Genomic DNA, 15463 nt, shown 5'->3' with positions numbered 1-15463 from the left:
TTATAATTATAAATTCTCTTTTCAGTGGATCAGTGAAGGTGTTACTGTCATTTCCCTGTGCTGTCATCCCTTTTGCTGTGTAGGCTTTCCCCTTTAGACTTCAATTAGATTTTTGCTAGAGTCAGGGCTGTATAAGAATTCAATAAGGGCTTCATTATTGGGCCTGATGTTTCTGTTCTCAGGTGTTTGCCCTCGATTTGCAATGACAAGACTGAGATTCTCATGGGTGTTACTCAAAGTCTGTTTAGCCCAGCAGATGAAGTATTTGCCTTAGATTTCAATAGCATTACATTCAAATCCAGTTGTGGTGGTTGTTTTTTTTAAAAATTCTTCATCATAGCTCTTTCTCTCCTCGTGCCAAATGGATGTCTGCACTTTCCACTTTTAATTACATTATCATCTGAGCTTTTTACGGCTTTTAGAGCAAATGCTTAAACAAATCTGTTTGTTGAAAGAATAAAAGATAATGCACAGTGTTAAGTCTGTTTTTCGATGAGATTTTGCATAAGGATAGTTCTGCTTATATCAGCAAGGACATTGCTCATCCATTTCACACACATGAACAGTTCCAAGAAATCTATAGCAAATGTTAAGTGATCTTCAATATAAATGTTTTTGTTTCATTAAGTGATTAGATTCTGTCTGGTGGCTTACTTTGGCCAGAGTCCTGTGTTTTCTGAAAGTCCACAGATATGGAATTTGCAGTAGAAACCACCTCTTGCCACAAATAGTGATTGAGAATCTAAATTTTCATTTTTTTTTTTTTTAAAAGATTGAAAATTCCAACCCTTCTGTTTGCAAAGAAAATCTAAGAACACCTCCCCCTTACCTCTCTGCCCAATCACATAAGAGACAAGGACAAAGAAATATTGAAAAAAACCACACTGTTCTTATTTTGTTCAAGATTGTAGCTTCATGAAGAGGTCCAGCTAAGTCGAAAAACTTGTTTCACAACTTTCCTAGGGTTGCATCCAACTCTATAACTTCCATGAATGTATTCTTGTGCGGTGCAATAGAGCTTTTCTATTACAAAATAATGTCCTTCGGGATATAGGTATTTTCTTTTGAAATCTAGATAGTCTCTTTGCATTTTAAATCATATTAACATTATTTAACTTCTCACACAGTCACAGCATAAGAACTAAAAAATATTTATGGTACAACTAATCAACTTGGGCCAAAGAGTTCTATTATTAGCATTCGAGCTGTCTTTTCCTCTTGCTAGATGAAGTCAGGGAAGAGGATCCACAGGGGCCACCATATAAAAGTCCTGGCAAACCTCCACCAAACTCAGGGGTCTCATCCCATCTTAAATCACATTGATTCCACTGAATTTGTGTAAATGATCATAAATTGAAGAATCCTTTTAAAAGACAACTTTCAGTGAAACCAATGGAATCAAGATTAAACAGGTTGATACAAGTCTAAATTTATCATGTGCTTCATTTCTTTCGAGGAATAATACAACATTTAAAGTTTAGTGGAGAACATATTTATTATAGATGCTGCTTTTGCAAAAGGTGAATGTATGTGGATCAATTGCAACACTGTGTGCATTTAATAAAGCTGAAATATTGTGTGAGACCCACAGAATGAACCAGTAAATACTTTTAAAATTCATATTTTTCCAAAGCAGTAAATGTGCTTCAAGTGCTCTTGGGACATATTTCTAATTACTTGGACCAGAGTTAAGACCTTTTCAAAATTGTCTCTCCCTTCAGTATTGATGTGACTTTTCATTTAGCTAAAGCAGGCACATATTCTAGAGATAAATTTTATTACAACGCGCAGTAGGGAGAACCAGATAGATACTGTCTTTGAAACCTGAAAGGTGATTTGTCTTGATTGAGCTCTTATACCTGGCAGGTTGATATCACACACCCTCTAAGACCACACAGGGAAACAAGAAGTATTAAAGTTGACTCCTGGCTTTGTCACTGTGTTACTGCTGTTTCATTTTTCAAGCTTTGACAGGATCTTTTTTGGGAATATTTACATTTTGTTGAAGTTCTATGGCTTGTAAACTTGATTATAATAATGAGACATTAGGTTAAGTTCTGTCCTCATCTGCTCTAGAGTTACACCAGTGTTATTTGATCAAAGTCATTTTGGGCCAGGTCCTATATACTCCAGCTGAAGATCTGGCCCAGGTTGTTTTGCTCAAATGTACATGGATGAAACTGAATGAAGAATATAGCTGAATGTTTAAATACCCAGAAGTTTAATTTTAAAAAGGCACACAAGTAGGAGGTCATGGTACACACAGAAAAGGTTAATAGAATTTAACTGGTATGATATCAATAGGGATGTATAGAAATTACTATAAATACTTATACAATTTAACAGAGAATATGATCTTTTCTATGTGTTCTAAATCCTCCTATAGAATTCTATAGTGGTAATATAATATTCCCATTAAATTCTTTATGATGGTTTAAAAATCAATAGAAAGGATATAATTCTCTATTAAATTCTATAGGGAGCGTCATAACAATGCCTAACCTTGTCACCAGTTTTAACAAGCAGCTGAATACGCTCTCCTCTCAACCCTAGCTAGATGTTTCATGATATATGAGATATACAGTAGTTCTAATACCTCGTCCTATATGACAGGACTTTGGAAATTAGCATTTGCTCTCACCCACACTCTAATTCCTATGCTGATGCACCAAACTAGAGACGCAGGTGGATGATGAAATTGCCTCTTTGAGATGTTTAATGTGGAAAGCTAAAGGTTGCCAATTGCTAGTATTTTGTGGTTGTTTTTTTTATGCTGAACCCAAGCGTTTATTGGTTGATGAGTTGTATATGGTTCTCTTGTTATCAATAAAAAAAAGATGAGAACCTGTAAAGAGGTGCAGTACGACAGCAGAGAATAGGGAGATTATCATGAGGTGCTATTAATAATATAGTTGGAAGATGTAGTGTTTGATGTGGAAATTTCCTTAGACTATGAGATTTTTAAAATAAATTCTAAAACTATTTTTTCAAAAGGAAAAGCTTTTACTCCAAGCTATACAATTTTTTCTAGTTGTGGTAAATTAGACTTCTTAGAAGTGGGATCCAAACTCCAGTCTTTAATCCCACAAAAGTCACTGATGGAAATGATATTCCAGAAGGCATAGTTTAATAATGCTGATACATCAATGGAATTTGGAAGAGGATGATCAGTTGAATTCTAGAGGCCCAGTTGTCCCTATTGACAAAAAACAAAACAAAACATTCTGTTGGAGAGAGAGACCTTCCCTTCAAAACCACCAGTACTATCTAACTACAATGTTGCTACAGCCTCATTCCTTCTCTCAAATACGGTGTAATGACCTTTTGGAAGGGGAAGGGATGGGGTCACTTAAACTTTATATTCACAAGAAACACAGATCTAAGCCCCCCTTGTCCTTGGACAAACCCACAGATCTTTTCCTTCATGTGGCCACACGTAATTTCCCTCCTCGCATTTATACTCTTGGCTCTTCAACTGCAACTACTCACTGCAACACCTTCCACTGTGGAGTTCCACTTTGATAGTGCAAATACAGAACAACATCAGTGTGCCACTATGTGCACTCTGGAACCCCCATATTCATCACTGTCATTTAATTATGATATGTTTTATACAAAGTATTCCTTGTGAGGTATCTTTATGAAAGTCTTGATCTCTTGAACATTAATAATCTGTTGGATTGTATGTGCTGTCATTATATGTGGAGTTATGAAGTATTGCTATATGTATTACTGAACTACGTTGTGAGGCTGGGAGACGCCCACAGCCAACCTTTGAATTGCAACAAAGGAGCAGCCAGACATATGCTGATGGCTCATCAAAGGGAATCCACTCTCCCAACGGCCATCCCAGGGACTTCTCAGAGAGAGCACGTAGGCAGTGGAGACTGCTTGACCAATGGGGGCTTGCTAACCCCCACATCACAGCAAGGATCTTTCTAGCAAGCTGGAAGAAGGAATAAAAAGAGAGACAGTGACATAATCACTTGGCTTCTCCCTTCTCCCCCCATTTCAACACCTGGAAGAAGGACCGGAAGAAAAAGACTTTGAACTGAGGGAGTTTGGTCGCAGGCTGGAAAAAGGGTTCAGTCTGTTTAATGAGGAACTGTAACCTGCTTGTACCATCTGTCAGGGTGAGACATTGTTTGATTCAACTCTTGCTAATGGCTGGTCTGCACTACAGTTTTGTCAACAAAAGTCAGCTTTTGTTGACAAAACAGTGGAGGTGTGTACACTGAAATGCTCTTCCCATTGATGTAACTCCCCTGCTATGCCAACATAATAAAACCACCTCAACGAGAGGTGTGGGGCTTATGTCGGTGTAGTTAGGGTGACGCAGTGTCAGTGTAGACACTGCATTCCTTACATCGGCTGTTGGCTGTCATTCTTGTCAATTTCACAGCTAGAGCCCAGCTGGTCTCCCCTCTCCGGAGAGCTGAGCGGCTGGATCCTGCTCCTGGCTGGGCTTCCCCCCAGCTCCCGGCAAGGAAAGAGGAGGGGAGAAGTCCGGGCGGCTTCTCCAACCACTCCCCACTGGGAGGTCGGACAGCCTGGCTCTTGTGAGGAGCTAGCGGGGTGGGGTGGGAGAAGCAGGTCAGCTGGACACGGCTTTCCGGGAGCAAGAAGCCCCACGTGTCTTCCCCGGCTTCTGGTGGGGAAAAGGAAGGGGAGAAGCTCTGGGCATCTTCCCCTGGCTCCTGGCAGAGAATGAGGAGTGAGGGGAAGCAGCCCGCCAGGAGGCCGGGAGCCAGTGGGGCAGCCAGGCTCAGCTCCCCATAGTGCCCCTCTTAGGTTGGTGGAAGAGCTTCTGGTGAGGACGCACACCACCGACCCAAGGAGAGGTAGTGTGGCATTAGCCACCACAGTAATTAATGCGGTGGCTATAAGTCGACCTAGCAACTTATCTTTGTAGTGTAGACAAGGCTTTAGACTAAAAGTTTGGGATTTAGAATGCATGTTTACTTTTTATTTTCTTAAAGTAATTATCTCTGACTTTTATACCTACCACTTATAATAATTTAAAATCTGTTTTTCTGTAGTTAAAAGATCTGTTTTGTGTTTTATTTAAAACGGCGTATTTCGGTTGAAGTGCTTGGAAAATCTCAGCTCAGGTTAACAAGGGCTGTTGTATGTCCACTACCCTTTTGTCGGAGTGGTGAACTATTTAATGAACTTGCACTTCCCAATGGGGCCTGTAAGCTGGCACAGTCTTGGGGTGTAGGGCTGGAGCTGGAGGGAATTGGCTGGAGCCTCTGTATTGATGGTTCATGAGTGGCTGGAAAATCATTCCTGTAACTCAGTTGGGTGTGTTCCTGCCTGTGGATGCCTGTGTAAGTGCAGTGCCTATTAGAGGTTTGTAGCTTGATATTAGCATCACGGTGTCAGACAGCCCAGATTGGTGCATTTGGAGGGCTCAGCAGTCCCATAGTCCAGGTTACACCCCGGGGACCCTGTCACAATCAGGCCTCAGGAAAGCAAGAAGATAGACAAAGGAAGTTAATAACTTATTTTACAAGACTGCAAAGAGTAAGAATGGGCCCGTATTTAATGCACAAGACGGGGCGTCCAAAGAATGCAGCTTTGTCACACTCTGTCACTGAGCCACTCAGCTTTCCTCTGTTTAAAATGGAGACAACAGTTATATGTGTTTATATCATTATATCCATTTCAAAGATATTTTGGGCCTTAACTCCTTGATGTCTGTAAATTATTTTGAGATCCTTAGACGTCCCAGTGCCATAGAAGCACAAAGTATTGTTATATTGTTTCCCCTTGCAAAAATGGGAGCCAAATTTTGGTAACATCCATCCCTGTGTGATTGTTACTGCTGTTAGCACACGAGTTATGACCATTCACAGAGGGAAGAAGACCTCTTGATATGCTGCATATTTTAAGTGATTGCATTTCTGTGTGGATAATAATTTGTACCAAAATCTTTTTTTGAAACGTCCAGAAATGTTTTAGAATAATTCTAGGATATATCTCCCCACCTCAGAATTCCTAAAGCTTCTTTTTCTGTGTTTTGATCTTGTCTGTTGTGGGGCTTTTGGTCTGGGATAAAAAAAAAAAAAAAAAAAAAAAAGGTTTTCAAGACATTCTTGAATCCATGTTTTATATCGTTAATTAGATTTTCTGAACACTTGAATAAGAACTGTGCCTTCTCTGCCCTGATTCACACCCTCCTGAAATCTATAGGATTGCTCAGGGCATAAGGGCCTGATCCAAAATTCACTGAAGTCTGTGGGAAGTTTCTCACTGATGTCAGTAAACCTTGGATTAGGCCTGAAGTGAATTGAGCCTTATATGTTCCAATAAATGTGCTGCAAACAGTATTGCCTAAATAGAATTGTTCTGTTACACCCATTACATCTGATAAGGATTGGGAAGAGATAAATTTGTCTTTTCTTGATAAATTATGTTATTTCATTAGGCATCAACTTTAATTATACCATGATATATGGCTTTCTGGGTAAACAAAATTAGCCCTATTAATTTCATTATTTCAAGGAACTTTGAGTACGATTGTTAGAGTAAAGTGAGTTGATATGGTCAAGATACTAATCTGAGATTAAATCAATATAGCATATGAAATGATATTGGTTTTTAAATAGTAAACATTAACAGCTATGGTTTGCAGAAGGTGCTTTTGGTTTTAACTATAGGCCCTGATCCTGCAACCCTTATTGCTTTCATGAGTAATGATTGCAAATTCAGGGCCTTTGATTTGCACACAATCATGCCCATTGCAACAGCTAGAAGATTGCATTATTTTTTTCCTTTCTTGCGATCAGTAACACACCAGATATTTGCACAGCTCTGAGCAAACATAAAGTGCAAAAGTTAAAGATTAATCCTAATAATCAGTGAGCAACCTGAATGTGTGAAAAATGCCACCCTTTGCCTTAACCGGTGGGGAAATTGATGGGGCCAGTGGTGAAGGGGAACAGTCTCAGCAGCAAAGGACGTTGGACACTCACTAAGGAACATTACAATTTGTCGAATTCACTGAGGGGAGGGTGTTAGGACTGAGAGAGAGCTGAGTCCTAAAGGTAGACAGAGGAGAGCCACTCCGTGTTATGGGTTATATGGTAAGGAGCTGTGTAATCCCCCCACTAGAACCAATTAAATGCCTGGTATAGGAGGTTATGGGTGATGGGTGGGTAGCGCTCCTTCCCTGTGTTAAAGTTTAATAAAAGATGCTGCCTGCCACTTAATTCCATGCATGTGTCTGTCCTCATTTCACTGCTGTGTCTGCATCAACAAACTCATTCTAACAAGTTACAACAATTGGTTTAAAAAAGAAAACTCTGTGTGGTTTGTTAAATGTTCACACTTGTGTACACTTTGGTTTGCTAAAGCCTCTCTCTGTAATAACAGAGATTGAGTTACAAATGGGAATGGCCACATGCTCATCTTTAGTTTATTTCTACAAAGTGAGAAGTAGAACTAGAAGTGAGGAACTATTTCTTTGTTATAAGCCAGCTATTTACTGTTGTATTTATGTTCTGCAGACATCATAGACTTGATCCACCTTCATTGGTGCAAGGAGGTGCTAATTGCCTTTCCTTAAGTTAGCAGGGGCTACTCCAACAAGAAGGAATTATTTCATGCTTAGGGAGGGTAGGTGGCTGGTTGCATTCCTGCTTTTTCTTGGAAGTTCACCAAGGTGGGCCAGCTTTATATTGCATAAATGCCCCAGCAGTGAAGTCTGCTGAAGCCAGGTGCTTCATGAGCAAATCCTTGTTTAGACACTCCATGCCATGCCATGCCCTTTCCCCAACCAGCACTGCCTACTTTTGGGGGCCCATTAACCAGGTGCAGGCTGCCCATAGAAATAAAGGTGCAGGTGAGTTGGGCAATGCAAAACCTTCCTGGGGGGGCTTTCCGTTACAAGAAGTCCTGTGTTCTGGGCTATATCAAGCAGAACCAAGCATAATCCAAGACTGAGTATAGCCCCATGTTTCCAGTTGGTGTAGAAATAACTATTTAATTTAGAATTTACTGTTTGTATTTGAATGATCTTCATGTAGTGCCAAGAGCAACTATGGTTGAACAAAGAAATTCTTCCACCTGCCTTGATTTATAGAGACTTTTTAAAACTAGAGCTGTATATGGGAATACTGTATTTTTGGAAGAACTTGGGCTTATTATTTTGATATTTATGTATCTTTTCTCTACATGTATTCTTGTCTTTGCAATTGAATTCCAATTATTAACAAGTGATAGAGGTTATTGCAACTTGCAATCATTCTTTTCTTTTGTCCAGGTTATTCAACAGAGAAGTGAAGACTGTGACCACACTCAATTTTTAATCGAAGAGAAAGAGTCTAAGGAAGAGGACTTTTATGAAGACCTTGACAGATTTGAAGAGAACGGGACCCAAGAATCCCGCATCAGTCCTTACACTTTCTGCAAGGCTTTTCCTTTCCACATAATATTTGACAGAGATCTGGTGGTCACACAGTGTGGCAATGCTATATACAGAGTCCTTCCACAGGTCAGCCCATTGTCTTATGAGAACAGCTGTGACAAGTGTTTTAGATATTTTTTTAAATAACAACATTCAAGTGCTATTATAATTTCATATTTATTTGTGATGTGTTGTGATATGATGTTATATTCTGCAAGGGTTAATTGTGAAGATATTAAATAGATTTGGGATTGTTTTTGTACCTAACAGTGCAGTGTTTAATTCTCACCTTAATGTGCAGCTGTACTTTGAAAATGAACTATTTAAAAATAACACCTTCTTCCACAACAGGTCCGTCCTCTGTATGTATTCAGAGGGTCTAACTTTGACAACAGAAATAATGTTATTATTTTTAAGTCTTATTAGCATTCTAGAGCTAACATAGCTGCAATATGACAGGGGAGCTGAATGCACTTTGACATCATCAACATCAGTGTTAACTAAGTTCTAATTACACGGCCAATTTCTGATTTCAGTATATGCCTATGATACCAAAGAATACAGTTGATGTTGTTTGCTGTTATTTACATTACAATAGTGCTCAAAGGCCTCCGTTAGGATTGGGGGCCCTGTTATGCTATGTACCGTGCCAACTCATAGGATAATGTGATCCCCACCCTGTAAAACTGACAATCTAATTTAAGACAAGATGGAAATAGGAAGAGTAGTAAACAATATAAGGGAAGGGAGAGAGGTATGATGAGGGTAATGTTAATCAGATCATGCAGTGACACAGGCAGCGTGCATATCTTCGATGGTGCTGAATCACTTACATATTTTTACAGTATAATTAATTAATTAGATTGACCTTTCACCTCACCATTGTGATTTGGTGATTTCCTAAAAATGGCTGTTGAGGAGGGATTAGAAAGAGGAGAGGTCAGTGCCTTTACACATCAGTTCATGGTGGTTCATTGAATACATGTAACTAGAGGCCTACTGAATATGGCCGGCAGAATCTTTTTTACTGGAGATGATGAATGAGAGAACACACTTGTCTTTTCAGCCATAAGGTGAGCTTTGTAGGGAGGTCAGATAGAAAAAACAGCCTTTTACTTGAAGGGTTGTTGAGAGAGATATAACATGATATCGTGCACTGCTGTTTTTGCAGAGTCACTTTTCAGAATAGAATTGCACTTTAAAGGTCATAGGCACCATAGTCATGACTTGAAAACCATAGTTTAGTCTAATATTTTAAATAAAGAATGTGCAGCTGCATTCTCTAGGTCAATAACTATAAAACTCTTCCACCTTGCATTGTGTAGAAAATGAAAGAAATACAATCTACTATTTGAATATTTTCTGGTGTAGAAAAATCTTTTATTTCCTTAAAAAATGAGCTTTTGCTTGTCTCCTTTATATTTTAGCTTCAGCCAGGAAACTGCAATCTGTTGTCGGTTTTTTCCTTGGTTCGTCCTCATATTGATATTAGCTTCCATGGGATCCTTTCACATATCAACACTGTCTTTGTATTGAGGAGCAAGGTAACCAAATAATGTTCATCTGGCTTTTGTATAAGTAAGTACATTTTACAGAGATAAGAGAAAACTCAGAGGCCCTCAGCAAAAATCCTTTGTGCTGTAGTAAGCCCTGAATCCATTCTGGGGCCCAAAAAAAGCTGGATGCATGAATTCAGATGTGGCTGTTAGGGTGAGCTATAGGAGCATTCTGCAGGCATAGGGAGGTGCATACTTGCACTTGTGATGCCTTCTTTACAAAAGAGGATCCTGTACAATAAATGATATTACACAACTGCAGCTTCCCACTAGGAGTAGCTGCATAAGGACAATTGCTCCTGGTTTTGGGGGAGCAATTATGTAATAGTTTGGGAGTCCAGCATATAGCATATCACTGCTTGGGCCCTTCCACACACATACACTCTTCAGCCCCAACATGTTCCCACTTCCTCTTTTGTAGTCGGGCAGAAGAAGAGCCAGGCCAATCCATGTAAATGATTGCAGCAAGTGAAGTAGCAACTGCTACATAAGGTAATCCTGGAGAGCTGAAAGAGAAGTCTTACATATGCTCTGAGAGGATCAGACCCTCAGTTTAAGAAATGACATCTAACGGAAGAAAAGGAGGATAAAATCAGCAAAGTGCATGCGCACAGTCTCAATGTCAACGTTAGGCAATTAACAAAAACATAATGGCGAAGAAAGAAAGTCAGTACAAGCTAAATATCAAACTATTTTGAAGAAATGAGAAGAAAGTGGGAAGCAGTGGTCATGTAGGTAAAGAAAGACACTAAAATAATTGAGATAGGAAGCCTTAGAAGAATTAAAAACAGTATAGTTTGGCATGTTCAAGAAACCAGTTCCTTTGGTCTTCAGTGTAGTCTATGCTTCGTGGATAGATTCCAGACTTTCTTCTAGTGAAGGCTTCTTCCAGACTGAGCTTTCTTCTAGTGAAGGTTTACGTGTGTGTGTTTGCATGTGCACATAGATATGTGCCTGGTGAAGTCATACAAGTATCATTGTTATTTAATAATTATTACTTTTTCATTACAAGGAAGGATTGTTGGATGTAGAAAAGCTAGAGTGTGAAGATGAACTAACTGGCACAGAAATCAGCTGTGTACGTCTCAAAGGTCAAATGATCTATTTACCAGAAGCAGACAGTATTCTCTTTCTTTGTTCTCCAAGGTATGTTGAGCAATACAAGGTCTGTACTACTGGGCTCCATTTGACAATGCTGAATAGCCACCAAATTGCAAGAGTGTCTCTAAATGTGTCTGACTATAGAAACTCACTGGACCAGGTTCTGATCTCAATTATAGTGGTGCAAGCCCACCACTATAAGGGAGTTGCATGTAGAGAATAGAATGTGACCCACTCATAAATCATTCATTACAAACATTGGGACATAAAATCTCAGCTGTTTTTAAGCAGAACACCTCATTAACTTAGTGGTTTTTAATAAGTCATGTGACAGGGGCTACCGGAGGGTGGTAGAAGGGCACTACGTTAGCCCAAGAATGATCAAAGCCCTGTTCCCCTAGCAGCTGCCCAAGGCTCCCTCCAGGCTAATCAGGGTCAGTTGAGGCCAGAGCCAGCTGGGATCAATTAGGGTCAGCTGAGGCCAGAGCCAGCTAAGACCCATTGAGCTCTGCCTGGGAGCAGATATGAGCTCCCTGCCAGCCAGGCAGTGTGTTCTTGGAGTTTGGAGAAGGAGCAAGAGCTTTGGAGTTTGGAAAAGGAGCTTTGGAGAAGGAGTGTTGGAATTTGGAAAAGGAGCTTTGGAGAAGGAGAAGGAGCTTTGGAGAAGAAGGAGAACAGTGAGTGGCAGAAGCCAGAGGAAAACAGGGGGGCTTCCCCGGTGGGGTGGCCACTTAGCCCCGACAGGGTCCCGGGTAGGGAAGTAGCCCAGAGAAAAGACTTGTGCATTTCCTTAGAGCAGCAGCCAGCCACTGCTGTCAGCCAGGGCTTCTGGGCTGGTGTCCGAAGGAGAGGGCGGGCTCGGACACCCCAAACCCTAGAACCCAAGGGTACTACTCGGCCTGCGAAGACCTGTGGGAAGACTGGTCCGAAGAGAGACGGCCGCCATCTTGAGACTGGTGGGAGTCCCGGGTGGCCATTTTGTGTCCTACCATAGTGAAGAAGCGCTCGGCCCAGGGGAGCACGGAGGCCACCCCATCACAGTCATGACATTTGGTTTATGACTGTCATAACACTGAGAACAACTAGGAATCAGTTTCTCTTTTGATGACGTGCTTGCATAGTAGTTTCAAGGCAGTGTTTGCAGTGAGATGCAATGATATTTTAGAATCATCTGGAAAATTAATTCTGGAAAATAAGTTATGTAAAAGATTCATCTTGTAGCATGACAACCATCATTTTGGTTATAACAAGGGATTGAAATGAGAACCTCCAGAGCTAAAAAGCATGAGCCTTTATCATTTGAGCTAGCAGATCAGCCTTGCCACAGTGAGATAACACATTCATATCCTTGGTGGAGAGTGCACAGGTGATAGGCTGGTAACACACACTGAACAACAGGTTACAATAGCATTGCTGTTATTTGTGTAATTTTTTTATTTTAGACATTTATAAATGCATCAATCAGGACTCTGTATGTTTATGTACAATAGAAGACATGCATTAATGTGTACAATTACAAGATAGTTGATGGAAGTTACTTGTTTTCCCATACTCCCAATAGTTTCATTAAAAGTATTACCTCACTATTTACCTATTTAACCCCAAACCCAGTTACTAATCAGTATTTCAAATGTTTACTTGGGCAAGTTTACTTTAATGTGCATTTCATTTATAATGAAATACATTTCTCTATATAACAGTGTGATGAACTTGGATGATTTAACCAGAAGAGGGCTTTATCTGAGTGACATTCCGTTGCATGATGCTACCCGTGACCTAGTCCTTTTGGGAGAGCAGTTCAGAGAGGAATACAAGCTGACTCAAGAACTGGAGATCCTCACAGACAGACTTCAGCACACACTAAGAGCACTGGAAGATGAGAAGAAAAAGACAGACACGTAAGAATTAATTCCCACTTTTAAACTGAAACAACAACAGCTGGTAATCGTGGAGACAAGAGAGCACAGGCTTTTTTGTCTTTATAGTGTTGTGTATTCTGAACGTTCTCAAATGTCATCTGCAACATAGAATATCACATGCATAGAAGATTGAAGGACTCCTCCCCTTCTTTGTTATAGAAAGCTAAAGTCTAAAATGAACCAACAGTCCCACATTGCTTTTAAAATGACTGAAGAGAACAGTGTTCCAGAAAATCATCTTACTGAAGGTGCATTAGACAGAGCCAGTGACAAAGTGCCGCTGATGCAGAAATCATCTATAATTTACTATGTGTCCTGTAAATAAAAGAGATAATTCATAGGGATCAGGCCATTTGAAATAACATTGAGGGGAATAATAAAATAATAAGGAATTCTTGCCCTACAATATGGAACATTTAATTATGAAAATTTAAATTTGAAAATGACAACACAATCAGGGTACAAGGAATTTAATTTTCTTATTTGAAAATTGTATTACAGTCCAGAGGCAGCCAAAAAAAAAAAAAAAGAGTTCTGCTATCGTACGTTGCTATGAATTTGGCTTTTCTATATCTTGTGAGATGTGAACTAGTGACAGTACATTGAACATGCAAATTATAACTATTACATAGTGATCTCTGGACAGGACTCAGAAAGAGGAGCAGTTACTGGTAAATTAAGTAACTGGCTATGGGAAAAGCAGGATTTGATTAATAGTCAAATGTCCTATTTGAAAAATACTCACCAGAGGTATAGTAGGAAAGTTTCTCCAGGTTTGTGAGTACCTAATAGGATGTTGGCACTGTCTTGCTGTAAAATCTGTTTTCCTTTTGCTTATCTTGTAGAGTAGTAGCTGTCACTGTAGATGAGTGGCCAGGAAATGATGAGTTCAGCAACTGAAAAATAAAGGAAGCTTTTTAAAAAGTCCACTTTTTATTCATGCTTATTTTTCTTGTGGAAACATTTTTACCATCAGTGAACGGTAACCTGAATGTTTGGCACCCATAAGAAAAATCAGCCTCAATTATTGCTATATCACATGTCAGAAAACAATCCATAACTATATTTAATGCAAGTGAAAGGTTCCACACAAGATCAGGAAATCTAAAAGTTTGGATTATTCCAGTGACAGTGTTAACTCAGCAATGTTGCACATCCTATATGTTTTTGGCATCTGTATACAATATTAAATTAAATACATACCTTGAAACAATAGTTGAATAGTTGAAACAATAGTTTCAAGGTGCACATTAAAACAGGAAATGAAGGATTGAAAATACTATATATGTGCAATGCAGCTAAATTGTTCTGCTGTTAGAAGTGTAACTTTTGCATTTCTAATTTTTAACTCTCTCCGAACCCTTTTTGTATGCAATTTGAGTGTTATTTTTTAAACAAAAAACCCCCTGAAAAACATGTATTTATTTTAAAATATTAGCATTTAAATTGTCCCAATTAGGCTTCGAATTTCAAACCTCATTGAGGTGAATAGGGCGTGAGAGTGGTATGTTCCTGCCTTTGCTGCTTCTCTTGTTTAGCTGGAGACAATTTTCTACAAGGCTTGGTTAACGGGCTGCAGCACATCAGTTTAAGAGCAACTTTTAGAATTTAAAGTTTAGAATTTCCAGTATATTGCAGAATCCATTAAAAACTTCAATATGTTCTTCATGGAGGGATTGTCTCCTCTCTATGGTATTGATACAATTGTTTGTTTTGATATGGTTTGTTTTTTGGATTATGCTGTATGAGGCATTTAAAATCTCCCTGACCCAAACTGTGGTTTGTCGGATCATGTGATCATATCTACACGGGCAACCCCTCATCCTCCCGCAGTGTCCGCTCTGGTTAATGGGACTTCATGAAGGAACAGGAAAACACCTGCACAGGGCTGATTACAGAATTGGGATTTCTCTGAGCTGCAGTCTGAGAGCATCAGCCCCAATATTCATTAATGTAATGAGAGAAAATGTGCAGTGATGTCATAAAAGAACACTATTAGACTTTAATAATATTTAAGTGGATGCATTTTGGACATGCTTCAAAGTGACTTTTCTGTTACTGCTAATTTGTATTTTTAAATTATTCCCCTCCCACCAAAACCTAGCAAAGCATTTATCCTTCAGGAAGAACTCAGGGTCCAATCCTGTCAATTTTGCTTATTTGTAAACTTATTTCTGATAGACGTATGTACCATCCGATTGCAAAACAATTCTACCCATGATTTTCAGAACAGATTTATAGCACAAATGAGAGAAGTTTGAAACTTAGCACAGAAATAGGACTCAGCCATACATTAAGCCTTGCTCCTTTCAATAGTCCCACTGAAATCTCTCTTTTGGATTTTCTATCCCTGACAGCAGAATTCTGCCTCATTCCTCATATTCAGGGATGGCAAGGACCAAGACACATGATTTTCAGGGTGCAGTTGCATAATTAAAGGGGGGGAAGCTCCTTTCAGTCTCTTCCCCTCCCTTTTG

At 39.5% G+C, this 15463-nt stretch overlaps 1 protein-coding gene across 2 annotated transcripts in view; it reads left to right on the top strand.

Annotated features, from left to right (window-relative positions):
• The window catches only part of GUCY1B1 (guanylate cyclase 1 soluble subunit beta 1), a 61362-nt gene that overhangs the window by 35689 nt on the left and 10210 nt on the right, over positions 1 to 15463 (top strand). For both annotated transcript variants that reach the window (XM_067551846.1, XM_067551847.1), the window contains exons 6-9: positions 8267 to 8497; positions 9838 to 9954; positions 10979 to 11112; positions 12768 to 12965. In XM_067551846.1, the coding sequence (XP_067407947.1) occupies positions 8267 to 8497; positions 9838 to 9954; positions 10979 to 11112; positions 12768 to 12965 (680 nt within the window). The remainder of the gene's footprint in view (positions 1 to 8266; positions 8498 to 9837; positions 9955 to 10978; positions 11113 to 12767; positions 12966 to 15463) is intronic.

Source organism: Emydura macquarii, unplaced genomic scaffold (assembly GCF_026122565.2).
Source record: "Emydura macquarii macquarii isolate MOO-44397 ecotype Brisbane River unplaced genomic scaffold, CSIRO-AGI_Emac_v2 contig_1363, whole genome shotgun sequence".
In the NCBI taxonomy this organism is placed as follows: Eukaryota; Metazoa; Chordata; order Testudines; family Chelidae; genus Emydura; species Emydura macquarii.
Note: the sequence above shows the minus strand (reverse complement) of the source record. Positions and strands in the feature narration are given on the sequence as shown.